The sequence below is a fragment of the Oryctolagus cuniculus genome, chromosome 1, assembly GCF_051225735.1.
Source record: "Oryctolagus cuniculus isolate XC-2025 breed Fujian yellow rabbit chromosome 1, ASM5122573v1, whole genome shotgun sequence".
NCBI classification, from domain to species: Eukaryota; Metazoa; Chordata; class Mammalia; order Lagomorpha; family Leporidae; genus Oryctolagus; species Oryctolagus cuniculus.
Genome location: NC_142867.1, coordinates 114083622 through 114109441, shown reverse-complemented (window position 1 = coordinate 114109441; position 25820 = coordinate 114083622). Strand labels below are relative to the sequence as shown.

General features: G+C 48.1%; 1 protein-coding gene across 4 annotated transcripts in view; it reads right to left on the bottom strand.

Moving 5' to 3' along the window:
* Positions 1-25820, bottom strand: part of SORL1 (sortilin related receptor 1) — a 175789-nt gene that overhangs the window by 98468 nt on the left and 51501 nt on the right. For all 4 annotated transcript variants that reach the window (NM_001082664.1, XM_089328999.1, XM_089328989.1 and 1 more), the window contains 6 exon segments: positions 4602-4690; positions 13650-13723; positions 14222-14339; positions 16752-16944; positions 22865-23034; positions 23821-23922. In NM_001082664.1, the coding sequence (NP_001076133.1) occupies positions 4602-4690; positions 13650-13723; positions 14222-14339; positions 16752-16944; positions 22865-23034; positions 23821-23922 (746 nt within the window).

The following is a 25820-nucleotide window of genomic DNA, read 5'->3' as shown; positions in this document are numbered from 1 at the left end:
ACGGAAGCCAGCATGCAGAGGATCTGGGCTCTCTCACCAGAGAATGTTCATTCATAAATGAGTGGATAAATCAATGAGCAAATGAACAACAAATTGTTTCCAAATTAAACGGAAGCACCTTTCAGTCTGGAAAATCCCCCATTCCAGGGACCAAGCAGAGACTAGGTGATGTTCCATCAAACAGGGCAGAGAAATATCTTGCACAGATGGGTGGAAGGCAGAACCAGCAGATGTAATGTGTCCAGAAGCCTGCTGGACCTCTCCCCCGGGGCACGCCACAGCCTCTTCAATGCACAGTGCCCAAGTCTGCGCTGATCACAGGGCCCTGCAAGCCTACACAGGGCCCTGCAAGCCTACTCCTCTACGCCTGCTTTCCTAGGAGTGCCAGGGTCACCTTCCCCCACGCCCCCTGCAGACTGAGGCCTCAAACACATCCCCAGCATCACCGCTCACCTCAAGTCTCGCTCCTGTTAAATTCATCCTCCTCATTCTGCCAAAGCCGTCTTTCTGCAACGCAAAGCTGGCCCTTTCGTGCCCCTAGTTAAAACCCTCAAAGGGACCCTTGCCTCAAAAGCATGGTTTCATCTCTTTGCTAAGGTTCCCAGGACCTGGCTGCTGGCTACATCCCCACAAGCCTCATTTCTTACTATTCCCCATCTCCTAACTTGCATTCCATTAACATTAAAGATTCTACAGAGTCACGCTGCCACATTGGTGCAAAACCTTTCCAGCTCTCCAGTGCCATTCTGACCTTGGTTGTCACATTTCAGTCTCAGTTCAAAGTCTCACCTCCTCCCAGAAGCCTTCCTGTCTCCCAGATAGCACCACCGGGCTGCCCTCACTCTGGCTCCCACTGCACCCCATGCTCACCTCCATCTCACACCCTCCCACATTTAAATGACCCGACTTCATGAGCGTGTTCTGCTGGACTGCCATTCATAGGGAACAAGGCCTCTTACCCACTTCCGCCCTGGCATCTTTCCTGGCACACCAAAGGAGCATTAATTACTGCTTGTGGAAGGAAATGAGATAAGCACTGCTGGACTTTCCTCTTATTTCTCTTCACCCTGTCGCTCAATTTCTCGACAGTTTAAAGGTGAGAAGAACACCTGTTCCTGTGCCCCTTAAGAGGCCGGATGGAGTAGGGATGGCCCACTGTGCAAGTGCTCCACTAAGTGTTAGCCACCAGTGCTGATACTAGGAGCACTGACATGACGAACCTCAGCGCTGCCATCAAGTGCAGAGCTTAACTGCTGTCCCCCGCATTCTGGAACTGCACACAGCTTCCTCCAGAACGCATGTCCAGACCAGACAGCTGCTCTGCTGCACGCAGCCTCTGTAGGAGCTTTTCAGGTTTCCCAGAGCGAAGCCCAGTGAGAAAAAAAAAATCTCCTTAGAGGTCAGATGAACTGGGGCAAGCCCAAAAATATCATCAGTGTCCACCAACAGTATCGTCCTGCTGACAAGCAGACTGGCGAGAAGAACAGACATGGCTGCATGTCTGCTGTGATCAGGTAGGCCCACCAGTGTTTGCATCTGTTTCGGTCAGGGAGCAAAACACAAGAGCACGGATTACGCGCACGTGCCCTGCGCAGGCAGGCTCCGCGGCAGCGAGCTGGATGAAGGCCTGCGCGCATCCCCCTCTCGGGCCCTGATTTACTCATTTCAGACATGCAGACACAACAGCAAAACAAAGCGTTCTGCTTCTTGCTCTCAATTTCAATTATCAGTAACAAAGGGACCAGTCTCAGAAGAGAACCAAGGCAGAAGCTGAAACAAATAACAGTCAACTCTTAGTTATCAGTGCTAATCAGGGACAGAAAGACGTGAATGATTTTTTAAAAAACAGCCACCCAGGGACACAAGGGCCTGGCTCTTACTTATTAAACCACGTTCCAACAGAAGCTCTGTCCCTAATACCTCTCGATTCTCCTGGGGCAGCATCAATTCCATCAGGTCTGCTCTCCAAAGACCAGTAAGTTTGAGGTCAGAGAGTTCCCCTCAGAGCAAGCCCCTCCTCTCAGCCTCTCCCTTGGAGAGGAGACAGGGCTCAGAGACTGGCTGGGAGACATCACAGAGCCCCAGCGTGGCCACAGGAGCTGGGCAGAAGGCCTCACTCCCACTGTCTCCTTGGTATCTGGCACGTGGGCTTCACTGTAGATGTGCAACAAAAGTTTGCGTAATGGACCCGAAATGATTCCCAAGAGAGATAAGCTTAAGCTCCAGCCTGGGCACTAACTCATGTAACTAAATCATGTAATTTCCTGTGTGAAAACCGAGAAAGGTGGTTTGGGCCACTTCAGGTGCCAGCCAATCACCAGACTTCACACCTCCAGGGAGCGGCCACTCCCATTTGTGCCCCAGGGGTTTCCGTTTACATAAAACAACAGCAGTGGTCCCTGCTGGGGGATATGCAACTGGCCCATGACCTCCCAATTTTATAAATCAGAAAAAAACAAATTGCAAGCAATCTCAGAAGACTAAGTGTGAATGATCTATTTATTGACCAAATATTTCTAAAGGCTTGCTAACCTGTATAGAACAGAAATACTGGTCTACAAAGACGTTGCTAACGAGTTGAAGAGCTCAAGCGTGTAATTAAAAGAACCGAGGAAGAATATGATCAATGCTAATTAATCAGACAGCAGAGAAGTGCTGTGAGACTCAAAGGAGAGAGACATTGCCATGGCTAGGGAGGCGGGCAGCCCCAAGACCCAGCAACAGAAACCCAGTTTTGTCATCACAAGGAGCCTTGGCCCAGGCAGGGGAATCATAGTAAATCCCCGCCGTGGCCTGGTGATAGGAATATTACCTCCTGCGTCTCAGAGCAGCCGCAGGAGAAGCAAAACACCTCCGTGAGCAACAAACTGGGGAGAGGCCAGGTGGTGGCTACGCAGATGTAGGCCACGCTCAGGTGGTATTTGGGACGTGGGCACCTGTCAGCAGGAAGCCCGTCTCCAGCTTCATATGTGCGACTGCTTCATCCAGACATCTCCCAAGGAGCGGTATGAAGAGAGGAAGGCTGCAGTGTGTGTGACCCCCGATGGCTACCACCCCAGAGTCCTTTCGGAAATGGCTGGGGAGGGCGCTGGGCTTTTCTGGCAGCGGCTTTATTTTCCTGATCGTGTTTTGCTCCGGCTAGCACAGAATGACGCTGTGTTCCCGGAGCACGGGCGCACCGACAGATGGTGTGAGAGGACTAGAATCACACGAAGTCCTTCAGGGGAGCCAGCCTGGAATGCTAATGTAATCTGCAGCGAAGTTAAACAAGGGAAATCAAGAGCCCACTCCAAGACCTGAAAGCCACACAAAGAATGAAATGTACTCCCAGGAAGGCAAACCACGTGGCCTGCACGTCTCACACACCACAGCCTCTGCCTCCTCTATCTTACATCTAGAGGGCGGAGTGCTGCTTCCTCTTCAGACACACGGCCCCAGGCACGGCGAGTGCTTGCTAACTGTGCAAGAAGGGAACTGAATGGAGAGATATATAGATTACGGTATCAAACGGGAAGCATCATGCTTGGTGACTGTCCTCAGCTGAGCAGATGTCAATTCAAATACAGACAGAGGGTTGCCTGCCGCCTCTCCTGCCAGGTGCCACACGGAACCGAGAGCAGCCACACACCAGCAATGTGCTTCTCTCTGCTTCCTGGAGACCAGGCAGCTCAGCACACGCTGATGAACCACCAGGGGAAAGCCAGCTGCTGAGATCGCCTTCTTTGAACCGCCCACCTCTCCCTTGCTGCTGCTCCTCACTCCGAAGGAAGCCAAGGGAGAGAAAGGTTCCGTCCTCGCAGCAAGATTACGGCAGTTCTTGCCACTTTGTCCAGCATCCATCAGATGGGTTGAGCTCAGTGAGGTCTGGTCTGCCCTGACCCTGCACTAACCATCCAGTAACTTGGGCAAAAGGAATCAGAAGAAGACGGGGTGGTTCTCAGAAAATCAGGACTCAAGGGCACCGAGGCTACTAACCCTTGACATTGTTGCTTTGCAGAACGACAGACAGCGAGGAGTCCAGGATGCAATCTACAGACCTGAGAGCCAGCCCTGGCTTCAGGCACGCTACCTCACCTTGCTGAGCCTCCAACTGGTCACCTATAAAATGAAGCGGTTAACCCTCAGTGTTCAATGTCCCCTCCCGCTCTGAGAACCCCCAAAACCAAACAGCAGAAGGCACTTGGCTGTCAAGTTATATGCACTCTGTAACTGATATCATTCAAGTGTTATGAATATTTATCACGATTTATTATTAGCCCTTCCATGGGTGTATCTCTGGATGAGTGTCAACTTGTGCAAAGCAAAAAACAGGCAAGTTAAAGAGTCACTGGTTAATGTCTTAGTCATGGTTAATTCTTTATACAGAATATACTTTTTCAGATCGATAGAACAATTTCACTTGTTCCTTATGATGCTTCCTGGAGATGGGAAGGGCACGTTATTATTCCCATCTTACAGATGACGTCTGTCATTTCCAGAGGTCACAAACCCCACAGTGCAGGGCTGTGCATGATAACCCACTTGTAATCATGGACAGAAACGTCTGGGAACAGTTTGCTGCTCAAAGGAAAAGCTCAAACCAGAAAAGTGGGAACACTTACTTCAGTTCGTTGGTTTCCATGCCTTGGGCAATGGCCATGATGATGCCGCCATGGTCTCCCCATGTATAGTAGTGAGGTCCAGGAAGTGCCTGGAGGGGAAGAGCTGCTGGTGATGCCACTGGTACGAGCGCACGGTGCAGCAGACACACACGCGCAAAGCCACACTCATGCTCACTCAGACACGGCACCAGGGCCCACCACCTCGATACAGTTCTTCAGTTTAGCACATGTTCACCTCCATTACTATCTCATTTGCCCACACAATCCTGGGTACAGGCAGAGCCAGTTCTTGGATCCCAATTTTATTCCCAAATGCAGAAACAAGGGGTCAAATACTCTAAACAGCAGAAGCTGGGCTCACACCCAAATTTCTTGACTCACAACAATCAAGGATTAAAAATTAACTTTGTGGGAGAGCATTTAGCCTAGTGGTTAAAATACCCACCTCCCACACCAGGGCACCAGCTCCAGCTCCTGACCCCAGCTTCCTGCTCACGCGGGCCCTGGGAGGCAGTGGTAACAGCTCAAGTAAATGGGTTCCTACCACTCATGGAGACTGCATCTGCAGCTCCTGGCCATCAGCTCAGTCCAGCTGTTAAGGAGATCTGGGGAGTGAAGGGGCAGATGGGAGTGTGTACTCTCTCATAAATAGACAATAAATAAATAAATATAAATTAACTTTGGAGTTCTCAACCTACTGTAAGGGCAAAACCTCCCTGTACCTAATTACAACAGAAAATTCTGGACAGAATACAGAAAACCGCTGCCAGAGGATGCTAAAAAGTAGACGGAGGCAGGCAGCGGGTAGAGAGGACATAAATCCTAGGGAAGCCACCCACACAGTTCCGGGCTTCCTGGAGCAGCCTGGCCCCAAAGGAAGGTCCCAGTCATGGAGTTTCGGTCACAGCCAGACAGCTCCAACTTCTATAGAAACCACTTCTGCCAAAGGAACCAGGAAAAGGAGGCCGCGCAGGCTGGGGGGAGTGTGGACGGAGTCCCAGAAGCAGGGTGGGTGGCAAACAAATAAACCCCCTAATTCTGTGTATGAATTTACATAATTCACAGCCTGATCCCTCAACTATACGTGGATGAATCAGAACCAAACAGCAGAGCAAAAGCTTAGCAGACTGAACTGGCATTTGAGCTACCACCCACAGGAAGCAAGACTGTGCACACGGACAGAACTAAAACTGGCTGATTATCCTAAAACACAATCCCACAACCTCCAGAAGAGTTCACCCCATGCATTTCACTGGAGTGTCCAGACTATGAACCAAGTATCTGCAATATGCAGATGCACTTAGAAAACAAGTTCATCTCAAGGAAAAAGGCAACTGATGGGCACAGATCCCAAGACGACATGCATACTGGAACGCTGAAACACCTATGCTAACCATGTTCCATGGGGTAGGGAGGGAACCACACGTGGAATGAACCAAAGACAAAAGCTATCCCCCACATAGCTGGAAATGTTTTGGGGAAAATAAAATGGCACTCAATACAAATTTTCTAATGGAAAATCACAATGTCTGAAATAAATGCACTGACAGTCTCAACATCAGCACAGAAATGACAGAGGTGCTAGTGAACTGGAAAATAAATATAGATCAGTAGAATTATCTATTCTACAGGAACAATATGCTTTTTTTGAAAGTGCCAAAAACCTGTGAAGCAGAAAAAAATATCTGAGAATAATGGCTGGAACATTCCCAAATTTGGAAAACCAAAATTTATGGATTTAAGATCAGCATCCCTTCTCTTTCAGTTGTTTGAGATAGTTTGAAAATTGGTGCTAGTTCTTCCTCTAAGATAAAGATGAAATTGAAGATGACAAAAAGAGTTCACAGATTGGAAGAATTAACATCAAAATGTCCTACTACCCAAAGCAATTTACCGACTCAATGGAACCCCCATCAAAATACCATGGACTTTCTGCAGAGAATTAGAAAATCAATCTCAAAATTCATGGAGAGGGGCTGCTGCTGGGGCATAGCAGGCTAAGCCTCTGCCTGCAGTGCCGGCATCCCGTATGGGCACCGCTTTGAGTCCTGGCTGCTCCACTTCGGATCCAGCTCTCTGCTATGGCCTGGGGAGGCAGTGGAAGATGGCCCAAGTCCTTGGACCCCTGCACCCACATGGAATATCTGAAGAAGCTCCAGGCTACTGGCCTAAGACAGACTTAGCTCCAGCCATTGAGGCCATTTGGGGAGTGGCAGACGGAGGACCTTTCTCTCTAACTCTCTCTCAAATAAATAATAAAAATCTTTTTTAAAAATTCATGTGAAAACACAAAAGACTCCAAATAAAGCAATCCTGAACAATAAACACAAACTGGAACCATCAGAATACAAAATTTCAGACATACTACAGGGTTACTACAATCAAAACAGCATGGTACTGGCATAAAGACAGACACATAGACATAAATCTATGCATAAGCAACAAACTTGTGCTGGAAAAAATGCTAAAAATATTTCCCAGAGAAAAGACAATCTCTTTGGGAAAACTGGATTGGGGAAATTGGATTTCACATGCAGAAACTTGAAAAAAAGATTCCTATCTTATATCCTATACAAAAATCCACCCAAAATGAATCAAAGATCTAAATGTAAGGCATAAAACTACTAGGGCCGGCACCGCGGCTCACTAGGCTAATCCTCCGTCTTGTGGCGCCAGCACACTGGGTTCTAGTCCCAGTCGGGGCACTGGATTCTGTCCCGGTTGCCCCTCTTCCAGGCCAGCTCTCTGTGCTTGGGCCCTGCACCCCATGGGAGACCAGGAAAAGCACCTGGCTCCTGCCTTCGGATCAGCTGGTGCGCCGGCTGCAGCGCGCCGGCCATTGGAGGGTGAACCAACAGCAAAGGAAGACCTTTCTCACTGTCTCTCTCTCTCACTGTCCGCTCTGCCTGTAAAAAACAAAAACAAAAACAAACAAACAAAAAAAACTACTACAGGAAAACAGGGGAAATATCCAAGACACTGGCACAGACAACAATTTTTGGGATAAGACCTCGAAAGCACAGGCAATTAAAGTAAAAATATACAAATGGGATTATATCAAACTAAGAAGCCTCTGCACAGCAAAGAAAACAATCAACAGAGTGAACACACAACTGACAAAATGCAAGAATTACTTTCAGGCTATGCATCTGATAGAGGATTAATATCCAGAATATATAAGGAGCCCAAGAAATTCAACAAAACAAACATTCCAGTTAAGAAATGACTGGATATGAATACACATTTTTCAAAAGAAGAAAAAGAAATAGCCAGCTGGTGCCACTGCTCACTAGAATAATCCTCCGCCTGCAGTGCCGGCACCCTGGGTTCTAGTCCCGGTCGGGGCGCCAGTTCTGTCTCGGTTGCTCCTCTTTCAGTCCAGCTCTCTTCTGTGGCCCGGGAGTGCAGTGGAGGATGGCCCAAGTGCTTGGGCCCTGTACCTGCATGGGAGACCAGGAGGAAGCACCTGGCTCCTGGCCTCAGATCGGCGCAGCACGCTGGCCGTAGCAGCCATTTTGGGGGGTGAACCAATGGAGGGAAGACCTTTCTCTCTGTCTGTCTCTCTCACTGTCTAACTCTGCCTGTCAAAAAAAAAAAAAAAAAAGAAAGAAAAGAAAAGAAAAAGAAATGGTCAATGAACACATGAAAAAAATACCTAGTATCACTGGTCCTCAGAGAAATGCAAATAAAAATCACAATAAGATATCTCACTCCAGTTAGAATGGCTATTATAAAAAGATAGAAAATAAATACTAGTGAGGATGTGGAGAAAGGGTACACTGTTGGTAAGAATGCAAATTAGTATAGCCATTATGGAAAACAGTACGAAGATTGCTCAGAAAACTAAAAATAGATCTATCAAATGACCCAGCTATTCCACTTCTGGGAATATACCCAGAGGAAATGACATCGGCATATGAAATACCTGCACTCCCACATTTATTGCAGCCCTCTTCACAACAGCAAAGACACAGAATCAATACAGATGCTCATCAATGGATGACTGGATTAAAAAAATGGCATAGATGCATACTGGAATATTACTCAGCCAAAAAAAGAATGAAATCCTGACACTGGTAACAAAATAGATGATACAATTAGAGGTAATTTTGCTAAGTGAAATAAGCCAGATACAGAAAGACAAATACCATGGTTTTTCTCCTGTGTGCAATCCTATACATATAGGATGCTATTTCATCTGCTACATGGGTATTTATAAATGTCGTCTTCACTGAATTACAGCCCTTACATGACTTGTAATGTCTCTTCTCTCCTCTCTTAATCTTCTTTGTTCGGAATGCCATGTGATGTGCTGCTAACATATCCACCCCTGCTTTTAAGAAAACACTATGTATGTGTGTACGTGTTTACATATGAAGTCAATATGGCAAATGTCAAAAGTTGTTAAATCTGTATGTTTATGGAACTAGTCTTTATGCTCTTTTGTATTATCTGAACTATTTTAAAATAAAAGTTAAAAAGGGGAAAAAAACAGGAAAATAAAAGATCAACATCCCCAAACAGGATAAACTCAAAGAAAACTTATCCTAAACACATTACCACAAAACTGCTGAGATCCAAAGAGAAGGAAAAAGTCTTGAGAACATCAAGAACATCAAGAGAAAAAGGCATATCACACACCTGCGTGATAACAAATAACCCCACGCGTCTCATCAGAACCCAAGGAACAGCAGGACTTCAGGGTGTCATTAAGACTGGAAGGGCCGGCGCCGCGGCTCACTAGGCTAATCCTCCACCTGTGGCGCCGGCACACCGGGTTCTAGTCCCGGTCGGGGCGCCGGATTCTGTCCCGGTTGCCCCTCTTCCAGGCCAGCTCTCTGCTGTGGCCAGGGAGTGCAGTGGAGGATGGCCCAAGTCCTTGGGCCCTGCACCCCATGGGAGACCAGGAAAAGCACCTGGCTCCTGCCTTTGGATCAGCTGGTGCGCCGGCTGCAGCACACTGGCCACGGTGGCCATTGGAGGGTGAACCAACGGCAAAAGGAAGACCTTTCTCTCTGTCTCTCTCTCTCACTGTCCACTCTGCCTGTCAAGGAAGGAAGGAAGGAAGGAAGGAAAGAAGGAAGGAAAGACAGACAGACTGGGAGAAAATGTCAACCCAGAATTCCTTATCCTACACACATATCCTCCAGGAATGCAGCTGAAATAAAGAGGCTCAACTGAAGGCAAACCAAAGCAAGCGATGTCCCACCCAGTGCACCTGGACTGTAGGAAATCCTAAAGAGATTTCTTCAGGTTGAAGGGAAATTTCCCAGTAGTACACAGGGGTCCTCAGGAAGGAAGGAAGAACAACAGGAATGGCACATATCTGGGTAAATGTTAAAACCCGCCTTTATCCTCTTACGTTCTTCAAACGCACGTGATCACTCAAGGCAAAAACAAACATTTTGAGAGTCTGCTCGCTGCATGTTGATGTGGTATGTATGGCACTACCATAAAGGTGGCAGAGAAGACAGAAACTTATATAATTGCAAGGTTTCAACATTTTAGGTTAAGTGCAGTAATAATAAAGACTGAAAGATTTGATATGTATGTCGCAATTTTCTTTACAGCAACCACACACACACATATCTATGTATACACACATATAAAAAACACAAGGACAGGGCCAGCATTTGGCCTAATGGTTAAGACGCTGGCATCCCACATCAGAATACACCCGGCTCCTGCTTCTGACTCCAGCTTCCTGTTAACACAGACCCTGAGAGACAGCAGGTGAAGGCTCAAGTAGTTCGGTCCTGCCACCAGGAGATCTGGGTTTAGTTCCGGGCTTCTGGTGTCAGCCTGGCCCAGCCCCAGCTGCTGCAGACATTTGGGAAATAAACCAGTCGCATTCTCATTCAGTCATATTTTCTCTCTCTTTCTAACACATAATAAAATTTAAAACTACGAAGAAAATCGGAATGTCTATCCAAAGGTGAACGTATGAATGAATTGTGCTACATCCCTACAAGCGGATACACATCAGTAATAAAAAGAGAAGGAACTGTTGTTGTATAAAACATGGATGAACCCGAAGTCCTCGTGATGGGCAACAGAAGCCAGACAAGAGTAGATACTGCATGAGGCCATTCACGCACAACTTGAGATGCCACTTACTGAAACCACAGTGACAGAAGTAGAGACCAGGGTGGAGAGAGGGACACGCTATAAAAGGAGAGACAGATACTTAGGAAAGGGGTGATGAAACTGCTACCTTAATTGTGGTGCTGAAGATCAATTCTGCTCAAACTCAACACTTTAAATATGTCCAGTTTACTTAATTTGCACACTCAATAAAACCAATTAAAGAAAAAGAAAGCACTAGACAGTAATTCTGAGATCAGAGGATTTGCACAGCTCATTAGCAACAGAAGAGAACCGGAGGTACAGTCACCAGCATTCCAGGCCTATGCCCCACCCCCTCGTGCTTTGCAAAACCTGTGACACACTCCAGACTGTGCCTCTGAAGGGAGGCTGCCCTCGGGACACAGAGGCTCACTCACTCGGGACAGTCTCCGCCTAGTCACCGCCTAGTCAGTTCTCTCTGGTTCCCAAAATAAGGTCCCTTGTGCACTGGCTGCATCTTGGCAGGCGTTAAACATGCAAGGAGGGGGCCGACACAGCTGCCCCAGCAACTGCCACTGGAGGAGGACAAGACACTGCTTTCTGCGAAGGAACTCACTCGCAGATGTTCCAATCACAGTCACACCAATGGCAGAAGGTACAAACACGGCACGGGGCCACCCACACAGCGGAGAACACCCAACTCCCATAGGCATGGCCAGTTCCAAAAGCAGCTGCGGAATCTCTCCTAGGGGAGCAGCATAAGGATGACTCAAAAAATCCAAACTAGGGGCCGGCGCTGTGGCGCAATGAGTTAAAGTGCTGGCCTACAGTGCTGAGATCTCATATGGGTGCCGGTTTGAGTCCCAGCTGCTCCTCTTCCATTCCAGCTATCAGCTAATGTCCCTGAGAAAGCAGTGGAAGATGGCCCAAGTCCTGTGTCCCTGCAGCCATGTGGGAGACTTGGAAGAAGCTCCTGGCTTCGGATCAGCTCAGCTCCAGCCACTGCTGCCATTTGGGGAGTAAACCAGTGGATAGAAGACCTCTCTCCCTCTCTCTGTAACTCTGTCTTTCAAATAAATAAATCTTTAAAAAAAATTCCAAACTATTCCCTCTTTTTGGCTATTCTGGCCTTACCAACCTCCTACATGTGGGGATCTGCTCTGCTGTCTACCATACCGTACAGCCCTTAGTTACATACACACACACACACACACACAGCGTCTGGCTCCCATTCTCAGCTGGAGCAATGGGAAGCCCACCCACAAACGAGCCAAGATCATGTGACAAGTCTCTGTGAGCTGCAGAGAGTCACACAAGCGCTGGTGTTTGGCTGCTTTACACATTACAGGTGGAAATATGAACGTGTGCACAGTGCGGGCCCCAGGAGGCGTGACAGGGACGGGGACCACATCTGCCAGCTCTTCTGGACACCCAGCATTGCCCCCGACACGGCGCTTAGTCTGCCGTGTGTTCCACCCGTTCTTCATCAGTGATCTGCTGGGTTTACCCTGGTGGCTCCTGGCATACACAAGCACAACTGACAGCAACCCCTACAAATGAGACCATGTGCTTTGCTGGGCCTTCATGAGTCACGGGAAGCTGTTGAAAAATATTTTTTTTTACAAGTTTGGGAATCTTTTAACGTCCAAAGTTAAAGCTTAGTTAGCATTTTGGGACTAGAGGACCATCCCTGACAATGGAATCAGTATGATCAGTACCCAAAGATCCACATGGGTTATACACCCTTTAGGCAAAAGTGGTCTATGCTTCCGTAGCACAGAAAAAAAAAATATGGGTGGGTGCTGTGGCCGAGCAGGTGAAGCCTCTGCTCCGGGTGCCCACATCCCGAATCAGAGTGCCTGGGATGGGGCCTTACCTCCGCTTCTGATCCAGCCCCCTGCTAATGTGCATCCTGAGAGGCAGCATTAGACTTGGGTCCCTGCCACCCACATGCAAGACCCAGACAGAGTTCCTGGCTCCTGGCTTCAGCCTGGCCTATGCAGGTATGTGGGGAGCAAACCAGCAGATGGATGATCCCTATCTCTCTCTCTCTTTCTCTCTCCCCACTTCCCCCACCAGCTCATCACTCTCACCTCCAGTTACATAAAAAATTTCAAAGCTGTTTAAAGAAAATTAAAATAAGCAGCCTCACACCTGAAGAACACCACAACTACATTTTAACTTGCTCAAATACAAATAACTTGCAAATACTGACTGAGCAGCTGGCTCCAGGCTAGACACATTAGGTCCTGGGGATACAAAGCAGACCAGACACTGTCTTTGCACTCATGGAGTTGGCCAACCTTGGCAAATTAAAATTTGAGCCTGTCTTTTATTTAAAGTACCATTTTGGGCAAAATCTGGAGTCTACATTATTCGGTGAGATTAACAGGGTGCTTCAAAATGTTCGTGGAAAAAGGAATCAGAAGATTACATGGGCCGGCGCCGCGGCTCATTAGGCTAATCCTCCGCCTTGCGGCGCCGGCACCCTGGGTTCTAGTCCTGATCAGGGCGCCGGATTCTGTCCCAGTTGCCCCTCTTCCAGGCCAGCTCTCTGCTGTGGCCCGGGAGTGCAGTGGAGGATGGCCCAAGTACTTGGGCCCTGCACCCCGTGGGAGACCAGGATAAGTACCTGGCTCCTGCCATTGGATCAGCGCGGTGCACCGGTCACAGCACCCCGGCCGCGGCAGCCATTGGGGGGTGAACCAACGGCAAAGGAAGACCTTTCTCACTATCTCTCTCTCTCACTGTCCACTCTGCCTGTCAAAAAAAAAAAAAAAATTACATAAATGTTCAATGAACCATCCGGAGCTCCCTTGTACAAATTAGTAATGTGCTGTGTGTGGCTCTGGGCATCTCTCGGTACTTGGGACGCACACCTGGCAGGCAGGGCCTCCACCAGTGACCAGGGGTGCCCCTGCAGTATTGTTATCTCACAGTCCACACTCTCACACCAGCAAAAACCAAGGTCAGGGGGCTCACCTCTCGCCACCTGGCTCCAGCACTGCTAGAGATGTACACGTTTGTCTTGCTAGCCAAGTTCTTTCCCACTGAGCCTAAAATACGAAAAGGAGCAATTATTTTTCATCTCCAGAATTGTCAAGAGTAGGCCCTTAGCCTCACGGCTAAGACAACCACATCAGAGTGCCTAGGTCTGAATCCCAGCTCTGCTCCCGGTTCCAGCTTCCTGCAAATGCAGACCCTGGGAGGCAGCAGTGATGGCTCATGGCACTGGGTTCCTGCCACCCGTATAGGAGACCTGGATTGAGTTCCTGGCTCCTGGCTTCAACCCAGTCCAGCCCAGGGCACTGCAGGCACTTGGGGAGTAAACTAGCAGGTTCTCTCTCTCTCTGATTTGGCTATCTCTCTGCCTTTCTAATAAGTTAATTAAAACAAGAAAGAATGAGTCATATAATCACCTCATTCAACCAGAAACTCTAAGTAAAATGCAGGAACTAAGAACATTTGAAAACCACACCGAGTGGTGACTGCTGGAGGTGGAAGGGGTCTCTGTCTGTGGCTGCACACCACCCCACAGCTGAAAGCACACTCACCCGTGGCAATGATGAGGCCAGGCGCCGACTCCTTGGACAGGATGGGCATCCTCCGGAGCTGGAGGTTGAGCAGCTGGCTGAGGCGCTGGGCCAGGTGGAGGGAACAGCCCTCGGACAGCTACGGAATGAAAGTTGCAGGTGTCAGTACGTGATACCACGCCTAGGGGTGTCCTTAAACCTTGAAGTGGCTGTGGGGACCCAGCAGCAAGACACAGAGCCAGGAGGCCTGGCCTAGAGGAGGGCAGATTCACAGCTGGCTGTCGGCCCTCTGCCCAGGCCGAAAGGGTCACCCGGACCCACCTAAATACTGCTCATCAAAGAAAAGGGAAAAGTAACTTCAACACCTTCTGAGACTTTAAGGGCATAATTGGAAATCAGTATCGATGCGTGGAGATGGGAAAGGTACCCTCTGGCTGCATCACCCAGAGACCTTGCAAGTGAGTCAGAGCTCAGGCGTAACAAAGTGAGACAGTGATCATTATTTTCTGAGTCAGTGGAGACGTGTTTGTTTCAAATATGAGTCTAGCAATTCTGCTGGGAGACAAATCAAGGAGACATCATAAAGCCTCACTCAGAAGGGTGACATACAAGAAATGAACACGAAAGGATTCGCCTGGATTGTTGTGAAGCAGTTCTACAATTGCACGAAGATGTATGTGTACCAGGCAAGGCCACAAGCCCCACACATTGAACTCTGTGCCCTATGTTCAGGCTTCAACCGCTCAGCAAACAATCAGATCAAGGCCTCTGCCGGGCGGCCACACCCCACACACTCAATGGCACTCAGAGGGGCCCAGTGTTCTGCACAGAGGGACTCTGTGTGCTATGGCACAGGGGAGAACGGTGACAATGTCTGCAGGGTCTTTTGTTCTTGTCACAAGTGGGACTCTCCAACAAATACCCAGCTTGCTAGTTTGGCCAAAATCTGGTACAAATTAGGCTGAATCTCAAAGAAATATGTACGTATTTGTCCATTCCCCTTTTGAAACGCATGCTTCTTTGCACACAAGGAAGTCCTATTCACAGAAGCGTTTCCATAGCCTCAGACAGTCGGACTTTATTCCTATCTGTTCTTTTTGTCGCCTAAACTCAGAAGTAGAAACTGAAAGTTGATAAACCGTCCTGTGGTTCAAAGGGAAATTGGCCAATCAGGGGAATAAAAAGCTGACTTTTAACGATATCACTAATTCTATTTACCCAGGGCTCCGATCCACATTGCATGCACAAAAACGCTATGGCCCCATCCACCCCAGGGCCAGGCGGGATCTGTGGGGGTCCTAGTCACTACTAGGAAGGAGGGGCCCACAGGCATTTGTCTGTATCTAGATGAAAATCTAGTAAATCGACACCCGTTGTCACACAGGGAAGAAAACCCAAAAAGGGGAAAAGTTCCCAGAAGAATGTTCCCCGGGGGCTGCAGGCACAACATGTGGGGAAGTCAACATCATTTGCCACACACAAACAAAATTCAAAAATCCAAGAGACCAGAAAATTGTGGAACTAAAATGTTATAGTTTTTCCAAAGCTGAGTACTACTTGTCCCCCGACCCCACCCCCCGAGTTCCTTCTACCCACCTACTGACACCCTTCTGGACTCCTTAAGGGGAAGCAGGAATAGAGGCGTGGGCGCCACATAAAGGCACCACTCCTCTGAAGGAAAAGGAAGCAGCGGCCTAGGCTCAGAAGGACCCTTAACAGGACCAAATAATGCACGCATGCAGTATTCTTAGCTTTCCCACTGGGCCTATGGGCAGGGGTACAATCCTGGACAATCCTGATTACGTTCAGAGAGGTAACGGCTTTTGCCAGAGGTTCCCAAACAGTCTTGATTTAAAATGGAACTGATGTTTCATTAACTTGTTTTCTAGCAGCTTCAGGTCAGAAGAAATGCCAACGTGTATTTTATACCTAGTTAGTGAGCATACATGTCTTAATAATTCAGTAGCAGTTTGAAACAGTAATATACATATAAGCTGGAAAAAAATGCTGAAAATTTTACTTACAAATAACTACAACTACCTACCAATGGAATGTGTGTACCTGTTGAGCACAGCACAACTTCTCAAACATTAGAATCCTATTGGATACCACCACCCTCAGTCCCTATTCAACCCTGATTTTCCTCACCTTTTTTTTTTTTTATCATACCTGTTTCTAGCTTCTCAAAGATGTTAACATCATCAAAATAAATATAGCATGACCTAATGCTAAAACTGTGAACTAACTAAAGCTCGTTACTAGAGAAGTTAATACAGGGCCTAACAGATGTCAAGGATCATGACATTTCCCTTAAAAACTTAACATAACCCAGAGCACCCCATGGGATTCACAATTGTGACCCAGGGTACCTTGGCACAGAGGTTGGGAATCTGAAAGGGTAGAAACACAGATAAAATTAATTTCATATGATATTAATGGAGCATTATGATTGTGCCTTTTCCCAGTAAATATTAGATATAGGGAATATCAACTACAGGTCAGGGTTCTTTTCTTTATACTAAAGAGCCAAACAAGATGAAAGCGTCTATACCTCACAGTTGATTTTCTCTCCATACCCCGTGAAGGCTGGAGCCTGCAGAAATTCCCAGGTGCCCCCTTTGTCAAAGGTGATGACAGATCTCATGTTCTCCTCATTCATAGAACCATTAATCAGAGTAGCAATGTAGACTCCCTGCAACCCTTCCACACGATGGAAGTCAGCAAACGGTTCATTTGCAAAGTACCTATGATGAGAGAAAACAAACAGCCATGAACACGAATTGAGATCTTTTTATTATAAAGAAAGCTTGAACCACTTTAAAATACACTCTTTGGGGGCACTAAGTACATTCACAGTGCTCTACAGCATCATTGCTATCTAGTTCCAGAATATGTTCTTTATCCCAACAGGAATCCCTGTGCCCCCCGACGCAGCCTCTCTCCAGGCCCCCTCTCTGCCCAGGCCCTGGCAACCACAGATCTGCCTTCTGTCTCTCCAGGTTCCTGAGTTCTGGACATTCCAGACAAGTGGAAGCCTGTGATATATGGCCCATTGTATCCCGTTTCTCTCACTTGGAGCCCTGCCTTCAGGATTTATCATGTTACAGGATGTACCAAACTTAATTCCTGTTTATGGCTAAATAATCTGCTCTTGTTTAAAAAACTGATCATTGTTTTTTTTTACTCTGAAAGCCAAGATGTTTAACTGATCATCAACTCCTAGTGCGGTTTAGGATGATTAGACTAACAGCAGTAACAGAAAAGCTGATGTAGGAGTCCCATCCGTTCCTTCACTCTTGAAGTTGACCTTAAATCCTCCAGAAAGCATTGAGAAACAGGAACCACTTAGTGACAGACTTGTAACACCGGTGAGGCCTACAACCTAACCGCATCTGCAGGAGCACAGCTCAGGGTGGCACGGGCCCTGTCCAGGTACTCACAACCAATTTATGCAACACCCTGATCCCGCAGAAGCCCACAGCGTGTTCTGTGAAGAAGCCCAGTGGAATCTGCCAATGCCACCCCCAGGAAAGCAGTACAAAGGTTAGCACGGCTCTAGAAAGCGTGAGGTTATGCACACGAACAGGGACGCAGAGGAGAAAGCCCTCCCGGCTTTGAATGCTGCACTTTACCGGACAGTAACTTTGCACTAAAGGGCACATGCACTACCAATCACCGAGACACCTGTGCTTCACACACAGCCGACACAACTGGAAATGTGTCCTGAGCCAGCGGTCTACACAACAGATCTGCTTTGCCCCGGTGCCTCCTGCAGAAATGCCTCAAGCCCCCTCAGGCAGAGAAGCACGGGACAGCCTCCGGGGGGCAGAAGGAGGGAGATGGGCGGCCCCGACAGAGCCACTTCGGATGGAGGGACTAAGAAAAATCTTACATGAAACGCCTAAGTGGAGACCAAACTGTGGAATGGGGCGGCTTGGGTCTACTTAGTTATCCTCCAGGCACTTCCTGGGGCCCTCGGGGATCAGCTGGAGGTCTGTCACCCTCCTGCTCCCACCCACCTCAGCTCTACTGCTATAGGTTCTAACATCAGGAAATCTGCCAGTCCCGGGTCCCCTAGCTTCTTCCACAGACCGGGGAGGCCTGTCCCTCTCCGCCGGACTTCAATCTTTCACTTCCGGTGCTTCCTCCCCTCTCCGCCAGAGTTCAATCTTTTACTTCCGGTGCTCTTCGGTTGTTAGGCCCATCATCTCCTTTCCCTCCCTCACTTGCCCGGTAACAATGCGCGTTGCCCAGTGTGCTGTCCGAGTCCATTTCCTCCATTCTCACCCTTACGGGCCCCCAACAGAACACTCCTGCTTTTCTTCCCAGAGTCCTCTGGGCCAAGACCTGCCAGGCAGCACACCAGGTCTCTTCAGCCACACTCCGCAGAATCCATGGCCTGTGCTCCTCTTTAAGGTACCTCCATAGGCCTGGCATGACGTCAACACCTTGGTTCCCACACCTACTTCTGCTTTCCACATCTCACCAATGCCAGGGCCAGGCCCTATTAAGAGTTCTTGCTCTGCATGGCACTGTGGCATAGTAGGTTAAACCTCCACCCACAGCACCGGCATCCCATATGGGTACTGCTTCATGTCCTGGCTGCTCCTCTTCTGATCCAGCTCTCTGTTCATGGCCTGGGAAAGCAGCAGAAGATGGCCCAAGAGTCTGGACCCCCGCACCAGCATGGGAGACCCAGAGGCAGCTCTGGGCTCCTGGTATCGGATTGGCCCAGCTCCGGCCGCTGTGGCCATTTGGGGAGGGAACCAGCAGATGGAAGACCTGTCTCTTCCTCTTTGTTGCTCTCTCAAATAAATAAAATCTTGAGAGAGAGAGCTCTTTCTCCATTCCTCTAAGTAAATTAGAGCCAGTTTCTAGTTCTCACACTTTCCTACTAGTTCAAAGGGTAGATATTTCAAACACCATAGAATTGTATTCCAAACCTGCTGTCCACATCATCGCTGATTAACCCCTAACCCATTTCATCTGTCTGAGCTGGAGACACAGATGACAAGTCAAGGCCACTCAACTGTGTACCTCTGGACTACCAGAGTGCTGGGGGAAAAAATCAGAGAATAAAAACGCCAAGCGCAACATTGGTCTGACTCTTGATGTGAATTTTCCAGACTGGCCTCTGTGCTCTGGCAGGGTGGGAGAGGTCTTCACAGTTACATAAGGGCTTTCGGGGTGTGTGAGGTGCACTTGAGGTCACATCACTGACCTCACCACGTCCTGGGGAGTCCCCACTCTTTAGCTTCTGGCCCACCATGAGATATTCATCCTGAATATCTGAGAAATGAGGACAAAGAACTGCTGGCAAGTTGTGACCTGCCCATTCCAAAGTCGCAGGCTCTCAGAGACAGGAAAACAAGAGGCAGTGAGGAGGATGGCACTGTGGTGTAGGGGGTAAAGCCCCGCCTTTGTGACACTGCCATCCCGTAAGGGCACCAGTTTGTGTTTTGGCTGCTCCTTTCTGATCCAGCTCCCCTGCTGATGACCTGGAGAAAGCAGCAGAGGATGGCCCAAGCATTTGGGCCCCTGAGCCCATGTGGGAGACCTGGATGAAGCTCCTGGCTCCTGGCTTTGGCCTAGTCCAGCAACTGGCCATTGTGGCCATGTGAGGAGTGAACCAGCAGATTGAAGAGCTCACTCTCTGTCTCTCCTTTTCTCTCTGTACCTGTAACTTTCAAAAATAAATAAATCTTAACAACAACAACAACAAAAAAGTCAGTGAAAGGCCCAAGGGATATTGGTTCACAATTTTAGTTATTAAAAACTAATAGTAAGGAGAGTAATATTCACCCAGGAAATCAAAGAGGCATTCATATTCACTACACATGGATAAACCTTATACTACACTAAGTGAAATATTTCCCCAAGTGAAAGAAGCCGGAAACAGAGGGGCATATTAATTGTATGTTTCCAGGTATATGAATACCCATGTGCACAGGGATAGAATGGAGATCAGCAGCTGTCAGGGGCTGGGTGCAGAAAAACTATTGACCCAGTATGGACTTTTATATGTTAAGAAATGAACATGTTTTGGGGTTACATAGAGGTTGCAGTAGCCCAATACTGCAAAGGTACTCAGTGACTCAATGCCCCTGAATTATTCCCTTTAAAATGACTAAGTTTATGTTTTGTGGATTTTATTTTACCTCAATAAATTATTTTTTAAAAAATAAAGGACACAGGAACCAGCCCGAAGGAGCCAGGAGTTGCCACATACCAAACCAGGAGAAGTGAGCCCCAGAATAAATCAAGGCAGGCATGGTTTACAACACTTTAAACAGTAAGTAACTCATGAGTCTAAAGGAGGGGAAAAAGGAATAAAAGACAACAGTGCCTCCCCAGGAAAAGACACAGGAAGTAGAAAACCACTACTGAGACTGGGTAGAAAATACAACCCTTGAAAGTCTAACAAGCATCTCCAATCCAATCCGAAAGTCCAAAAGCAAACTCATGACTTTCGACTTACACTTGCTCAGTCAAGGTCTTTCTTTTTGTTTCGTTTTGTTTTTTTAAAGATTCATTTACTTATTTGAAAGGCAGAATGACAGAGATAGAGAAACAGAAACAGACAAACAGAGAGAGAGAGAGAAAGAGAAATCTTCCATCTACTGCTTTATTACCCAAAGAGCCACAACAGCCAGGTCTGGGCTAGGCAGAAGCCAGGAGACAGGAACTCCAACAGAGTTTTCCACGTGTGTTGGCCCAATCACTTGGGCCTCTCTCCCCCTCTGTCTTCCCAGGTGCATCAACAGGAATGTGGGTTGGAAGCGGAATAGCCAGAACTCCAACCAGCACTCTGATCTGGGATGCCAGAGTCTTAAGCAGTGGCTTAAACCACTGCACCACAGTGCCGGCCCCAAAGTCAAATTCTTACAGCTGTTCAGGCCAGGCAGTGGTCCCTTGGCCCCTCCGTCTCCCACACCCCTCGGCCAATTCAACAGTAGATCCTGTTGAGTTCACTTTCAAAATATATTTAGAACCTGACCATTTCTGTCATCTCCACTGTTAACCACCCCGGGTCCAGCCAGCACCAATCTCCACTGGCCTAGGTTCCTGCGATGCTTTCCCAACCAGGCTCCCTGTTCCTTCCTTTGTCCTCTACAATTTCCACACAGCACTGATGGTAATTGCTGTGGAAGGCAAGTTACACAGGTGTTCCTGCAAAATTATTCGTACTACTGCACAGCAGGTGTTTGTGGTTAAGATGCTCACATCCCATATCAGAATGCTGAGGTTCAAGTCTCTGATCTGCTTCTGATTCCAGCTTTCCACTAATGCAGACCCTAGGAGGCAGCAGCAACGGCTCAACTAATTATGCTCCTGTCACCAGGCAAGAGACCAAGTTTGAGTTTCCAGTTTTGGCCCCCCGGCCACTGGGCATGTGAGTAGTGAACCGGCAGATGGGGGCTCTCTTCCTCTCTCTCTCTCTCTCTCTCTCTCTCTCTGTCTGTCTTACTGCACCCCAAATAAATGAACAAGAGATATATTTTTTTTAATTTTATTAACACTATCCATGTATGTCTTATGACTTCCATGGAAAATGATGGACTTGCTTGGATTTTTTCATTACTGTTTGGTTGCTGCACCCAGCATATCATCTGCAAGGAGCAGCAACATACTTGTTGAGTCAATCAATGATGGAATGCCTTGCCAGCACAGAGGGAGACACGGACAGCAGGGGCGTGCCCTGTGGCCTGGGGGTCACAGCCCCCAAGCAGACTTCACCCCACAAGCCCACCACCTTCACACGGGGCTCCTTCCAGAGAACAGAGTGTTCCTGATCACAGTCTGGCCAGACAACAAATGAGAACAGGAGGGTTTAGAAAAGAACATGGCTCATCCATCCCGGAACCCCTGGATGCTTGCAATGCTCAGAGAAACACCCCTCACTGGACCAGCAGAACAGCTCCAAGCATGGGATTTACAGATAAAGCATCAATGCCTTTAAGAGTAAGGAAATCAATTAACCTGAGCCGCTTGGGGACAGGGCCCTTGGGCCACTTTTCCCTGCTCTCCTTGACCCAATGATATTTTCCAAGTGTTCTTTCCACGGACTCAAGAACCACAAAATCAGATAACTAAATGAAGGGAGGGCATAACAGAGTGGCTGTGATCCTGTGTTAGCTAGAGCAGTAAGAATCACCTAGGGGGCTTTTCACAATCCCCACGGCAGGTTAAGACACCAATTAGGACGGCTGCATCTCCCACCAGGAGAACTGGGTTCAAATCCCAGCTCCAGTTCCTGACTCCAGCTTCCTGCTAATGCAGAACCTGGGAAGCAGTGGCAATGACTCAAGCAGTTGGGTTCCTGCCACCCCCATGGAAGACCTGAATTGGGTTCCCAGTTTCCAGCTTCAGCCCCTGCTGGGTTGCTGTGGGCATTTTGTGGGATCTCTTTTTCTCTCTGCCTCTCAAATAAATAAAAACCTTGAAAATGAATGATTCCATTCAAAATAAATAAAATCTTCACACCAGGGCTGCACCCCAACCCAATTCAACTGTCACCTCTGGGCATGAGAGCCGGGCCCTGAAGCCTCTGAACGTGCCTCAGGTGAGGCCATGCGTGCAGCCGAGACTGAAACCCAGGGGGCCAGAGAGAGGCTGAGGGTTGCGAGGACCCCAGAAGGCAGGGGTGCGGCTCAGTCTCCTTACCTCACCAAGGTGTCACTGCCGGCCCCTCCCGGGCTGTAGTAGAGCACGTTCTCCAGGGACAGAGAGAACTTCAAGCCCTCTGCCTCCGAGATGTAGAGGTTGGTGCGGTTGTTGCTGTGACTGACACACACAAACACCTGGTCCTCCGAGGCATCCGCGATGTAATATTCCTGCGAGTCAACAGCCGGCTGTGAGGCACAAGGTCACGCTGGGCCACTGCACTCCGGGAATGACCGGAAAGCCTCTCTCTGGTTAATCATGTCTCCTCCTTTCCCCAGGACGCAGTAGTACGAAGTACAACGCAGAGGAACATGCGTTTCCTTTATTTCCCCCGAGACGAGGAAAGAAGCAAAGAACTTGCAAGACTGTTCTCCCCACCCACCCTCTGAGCTACTACCTGCCGGCAACCCAACAGCTAACGCCAAGGCCTGCCAATACCGTGTCTTCTCACGGCCCAGTCCTGCCACTCTTCCCTGTGGACGTCTACGTGATGGCTCTGCACACTCAAGCACTTCACACGGCACGGTTTCCTCCTCTGCTCAGTCCTTGGTCCCTCTGATCTGCCTCCTTTCACAGGGTGAGACCCAAGTCTCGCATCCTTACAGAACCTCACTGCTGGCGAGGACTGCAGCAGGCAATCATGAATAACCGCCGATGTGCACACACTTCCCACTGCTTTGGTACCGGCGTATGAGGTCACCGACTCTGGCTCCAACCTCCCTGCCAATTCTGTTGCACTTAAAGTAAATTCAGGCTCCTGTTCAGCTCCACTTCAAACACTGAAGTGGCCAATAACAGAACAAGATCATGGCTCGAGAGAGACTGATCTCTCTGGAAAGCGACTTCAAGGGGCTTCCATCCCACCCGTACCCCAGTAGGACATGCCACCAACGCCCTCCCCGTGACCTCCACATGGAGACCACAGGCCTTCCCACCCTCAAGCACACCGCACTCACGTTGATAGGATGTCTTGTAACAAACTGGGCGGCCCGCATGGGCTTCCGGCCAAAGGAGACCCAGAGCTGGACAGAAGACTGCAGTGGACTGCCCAAGAGATGCTGTCAAGGAAGAGAAAGAAAAATAGTTCACTAAGTGTACAGGATAACAGCCACTCAAAACTAGTGGAAAAAGGAAGCAAAAGTCTGACCCATCCAATGCCACTGCACATACAAAACAGAGACAGGGCTAGTGAATTCTTACTTTCGCAGCATCTGCCATCACTGGACAGCTTTGGCTGCGCTGCTTCGTCCTGGATACAACAGATATTAGAAACTGGAATGCATCCTGAAAGGTCCATGGATGTTAGGTGAGGGGAGAACATGACCTTGGGGAGGGCAATGGAGGCTGCCCACACTCAAGCAGAGTGAGAGGGAGGGGATTGGGCGGTGAGGGCGAAAGCAGGCAGGGCAGAGCCCACAGCCTCCACACCACCATGGGGGAAATCGGCCACGAGCTCCGCACACACAACACGTTGTCTTCTCCTTTCCACTCCTGCTCTTAGATCAAATGCTCATATCACAGGTTTTAATTTGCACCCAGACTTGAAGGTATCCTCACTGACTGTATTGTCCGACCTGTGAACACTCCTTACTAATGCCTTTTGCTGGAATACACATACATTGGTAGAGTATTCAACGTGATACCGGCCGCATCACATCACATTTGAGAGATTTTATGCCGTAGCTAGAACCTTGACAATATGTATAAACGTTAGCTCCACCAGCTGAGAAAATCAGGAAATCTTCCCAGCCCTCAGTTAATTCATTCATAAAATCAGAAACTTATTTAGATCAGGATCCCCCTGTGGACAGGTTTAACCAGTCCCGGAACCCCATAAATATGTATGTAAATTTTCACTCATTTTGCGATGGAGGGTCCAAACCTTTTATGAGATTCTCAAAGGGGTCTGGGACTCATGAAAGAGTAAGAGCTCCACACGGTCTTTTGCAGCTCTGAATGTGTATGACCGGGGATTGAAGGCAAATGGTGCAAGGCCATCAAGAAAGACAATGTGAACACAATCACACAAATGACTACCAAACCAAACCTACTGGGATTCTGGAATTCTGCAGCCAGCAAAGGTTAACTTAACACTACCTTTGACTAGTTAACTTCCTATAGAGTAAGAATATACAAATTAATTTTATCTGAAATAAGAGTACATCAAAAGTTTTGTAGAAATGGAACAAAAAGTTTATTTTAGTGCAGAAAGTTTTTTAAATCCATGCATAACTTTTGCATAATATGCATTTTCATGAACTTTTAAAAGACCCCTCATATAACACCTGAGTACCCTGTGCCCTTGTAGGCTCCACAGATACCACGTGAGGCAAGGAGACCTGGACTGCATTCCTGGCTCCTCATTTCTGTCTGACCAGATCACACCACTGCAGGCATCCGGGGAGGGAACAAGTGTAGGAGATCTCAGATAGATCAATAGATCGATTGATCAATAGACGGATGAGACAGAGAATTCCTATGAGAGGAGATAGCTGGTAAACAGTAGATACAAAGTGACTTGTGGTTCACGGGCACAATACACACAATCAAACCACACTTACCAAATGGTGAGAAGTAGTTTATTTTAAGGAAGTCAGAGAAGAAAAAAAGCCTGACTTTCCAAAATGATTCCCTGCAAACTACGTCAACAGCTCATATTCAGGATAGGGTCATAGGACATGACGGATTTATTAAAAATGTGAAAACATATTGCCTGCATGAGAAAACAGTTCCCAGCAAAAATACATTGTTACAAATAAGTTCCAAAAGCTCTCATTAAGTCAATAAAATTTTATGCTGGATGATTAGTCTGTCACCTACACACAACTCAATCTTTATGAGTATATATGAATACACAAGTATTGATGAAATATCCATTTTTGTGACTTTTGTTTACTTTTTTTTTTGACAGAGTTAGACAGAGACAGTGAGAGACAGAAAGGTCCTCCTTCCGTTG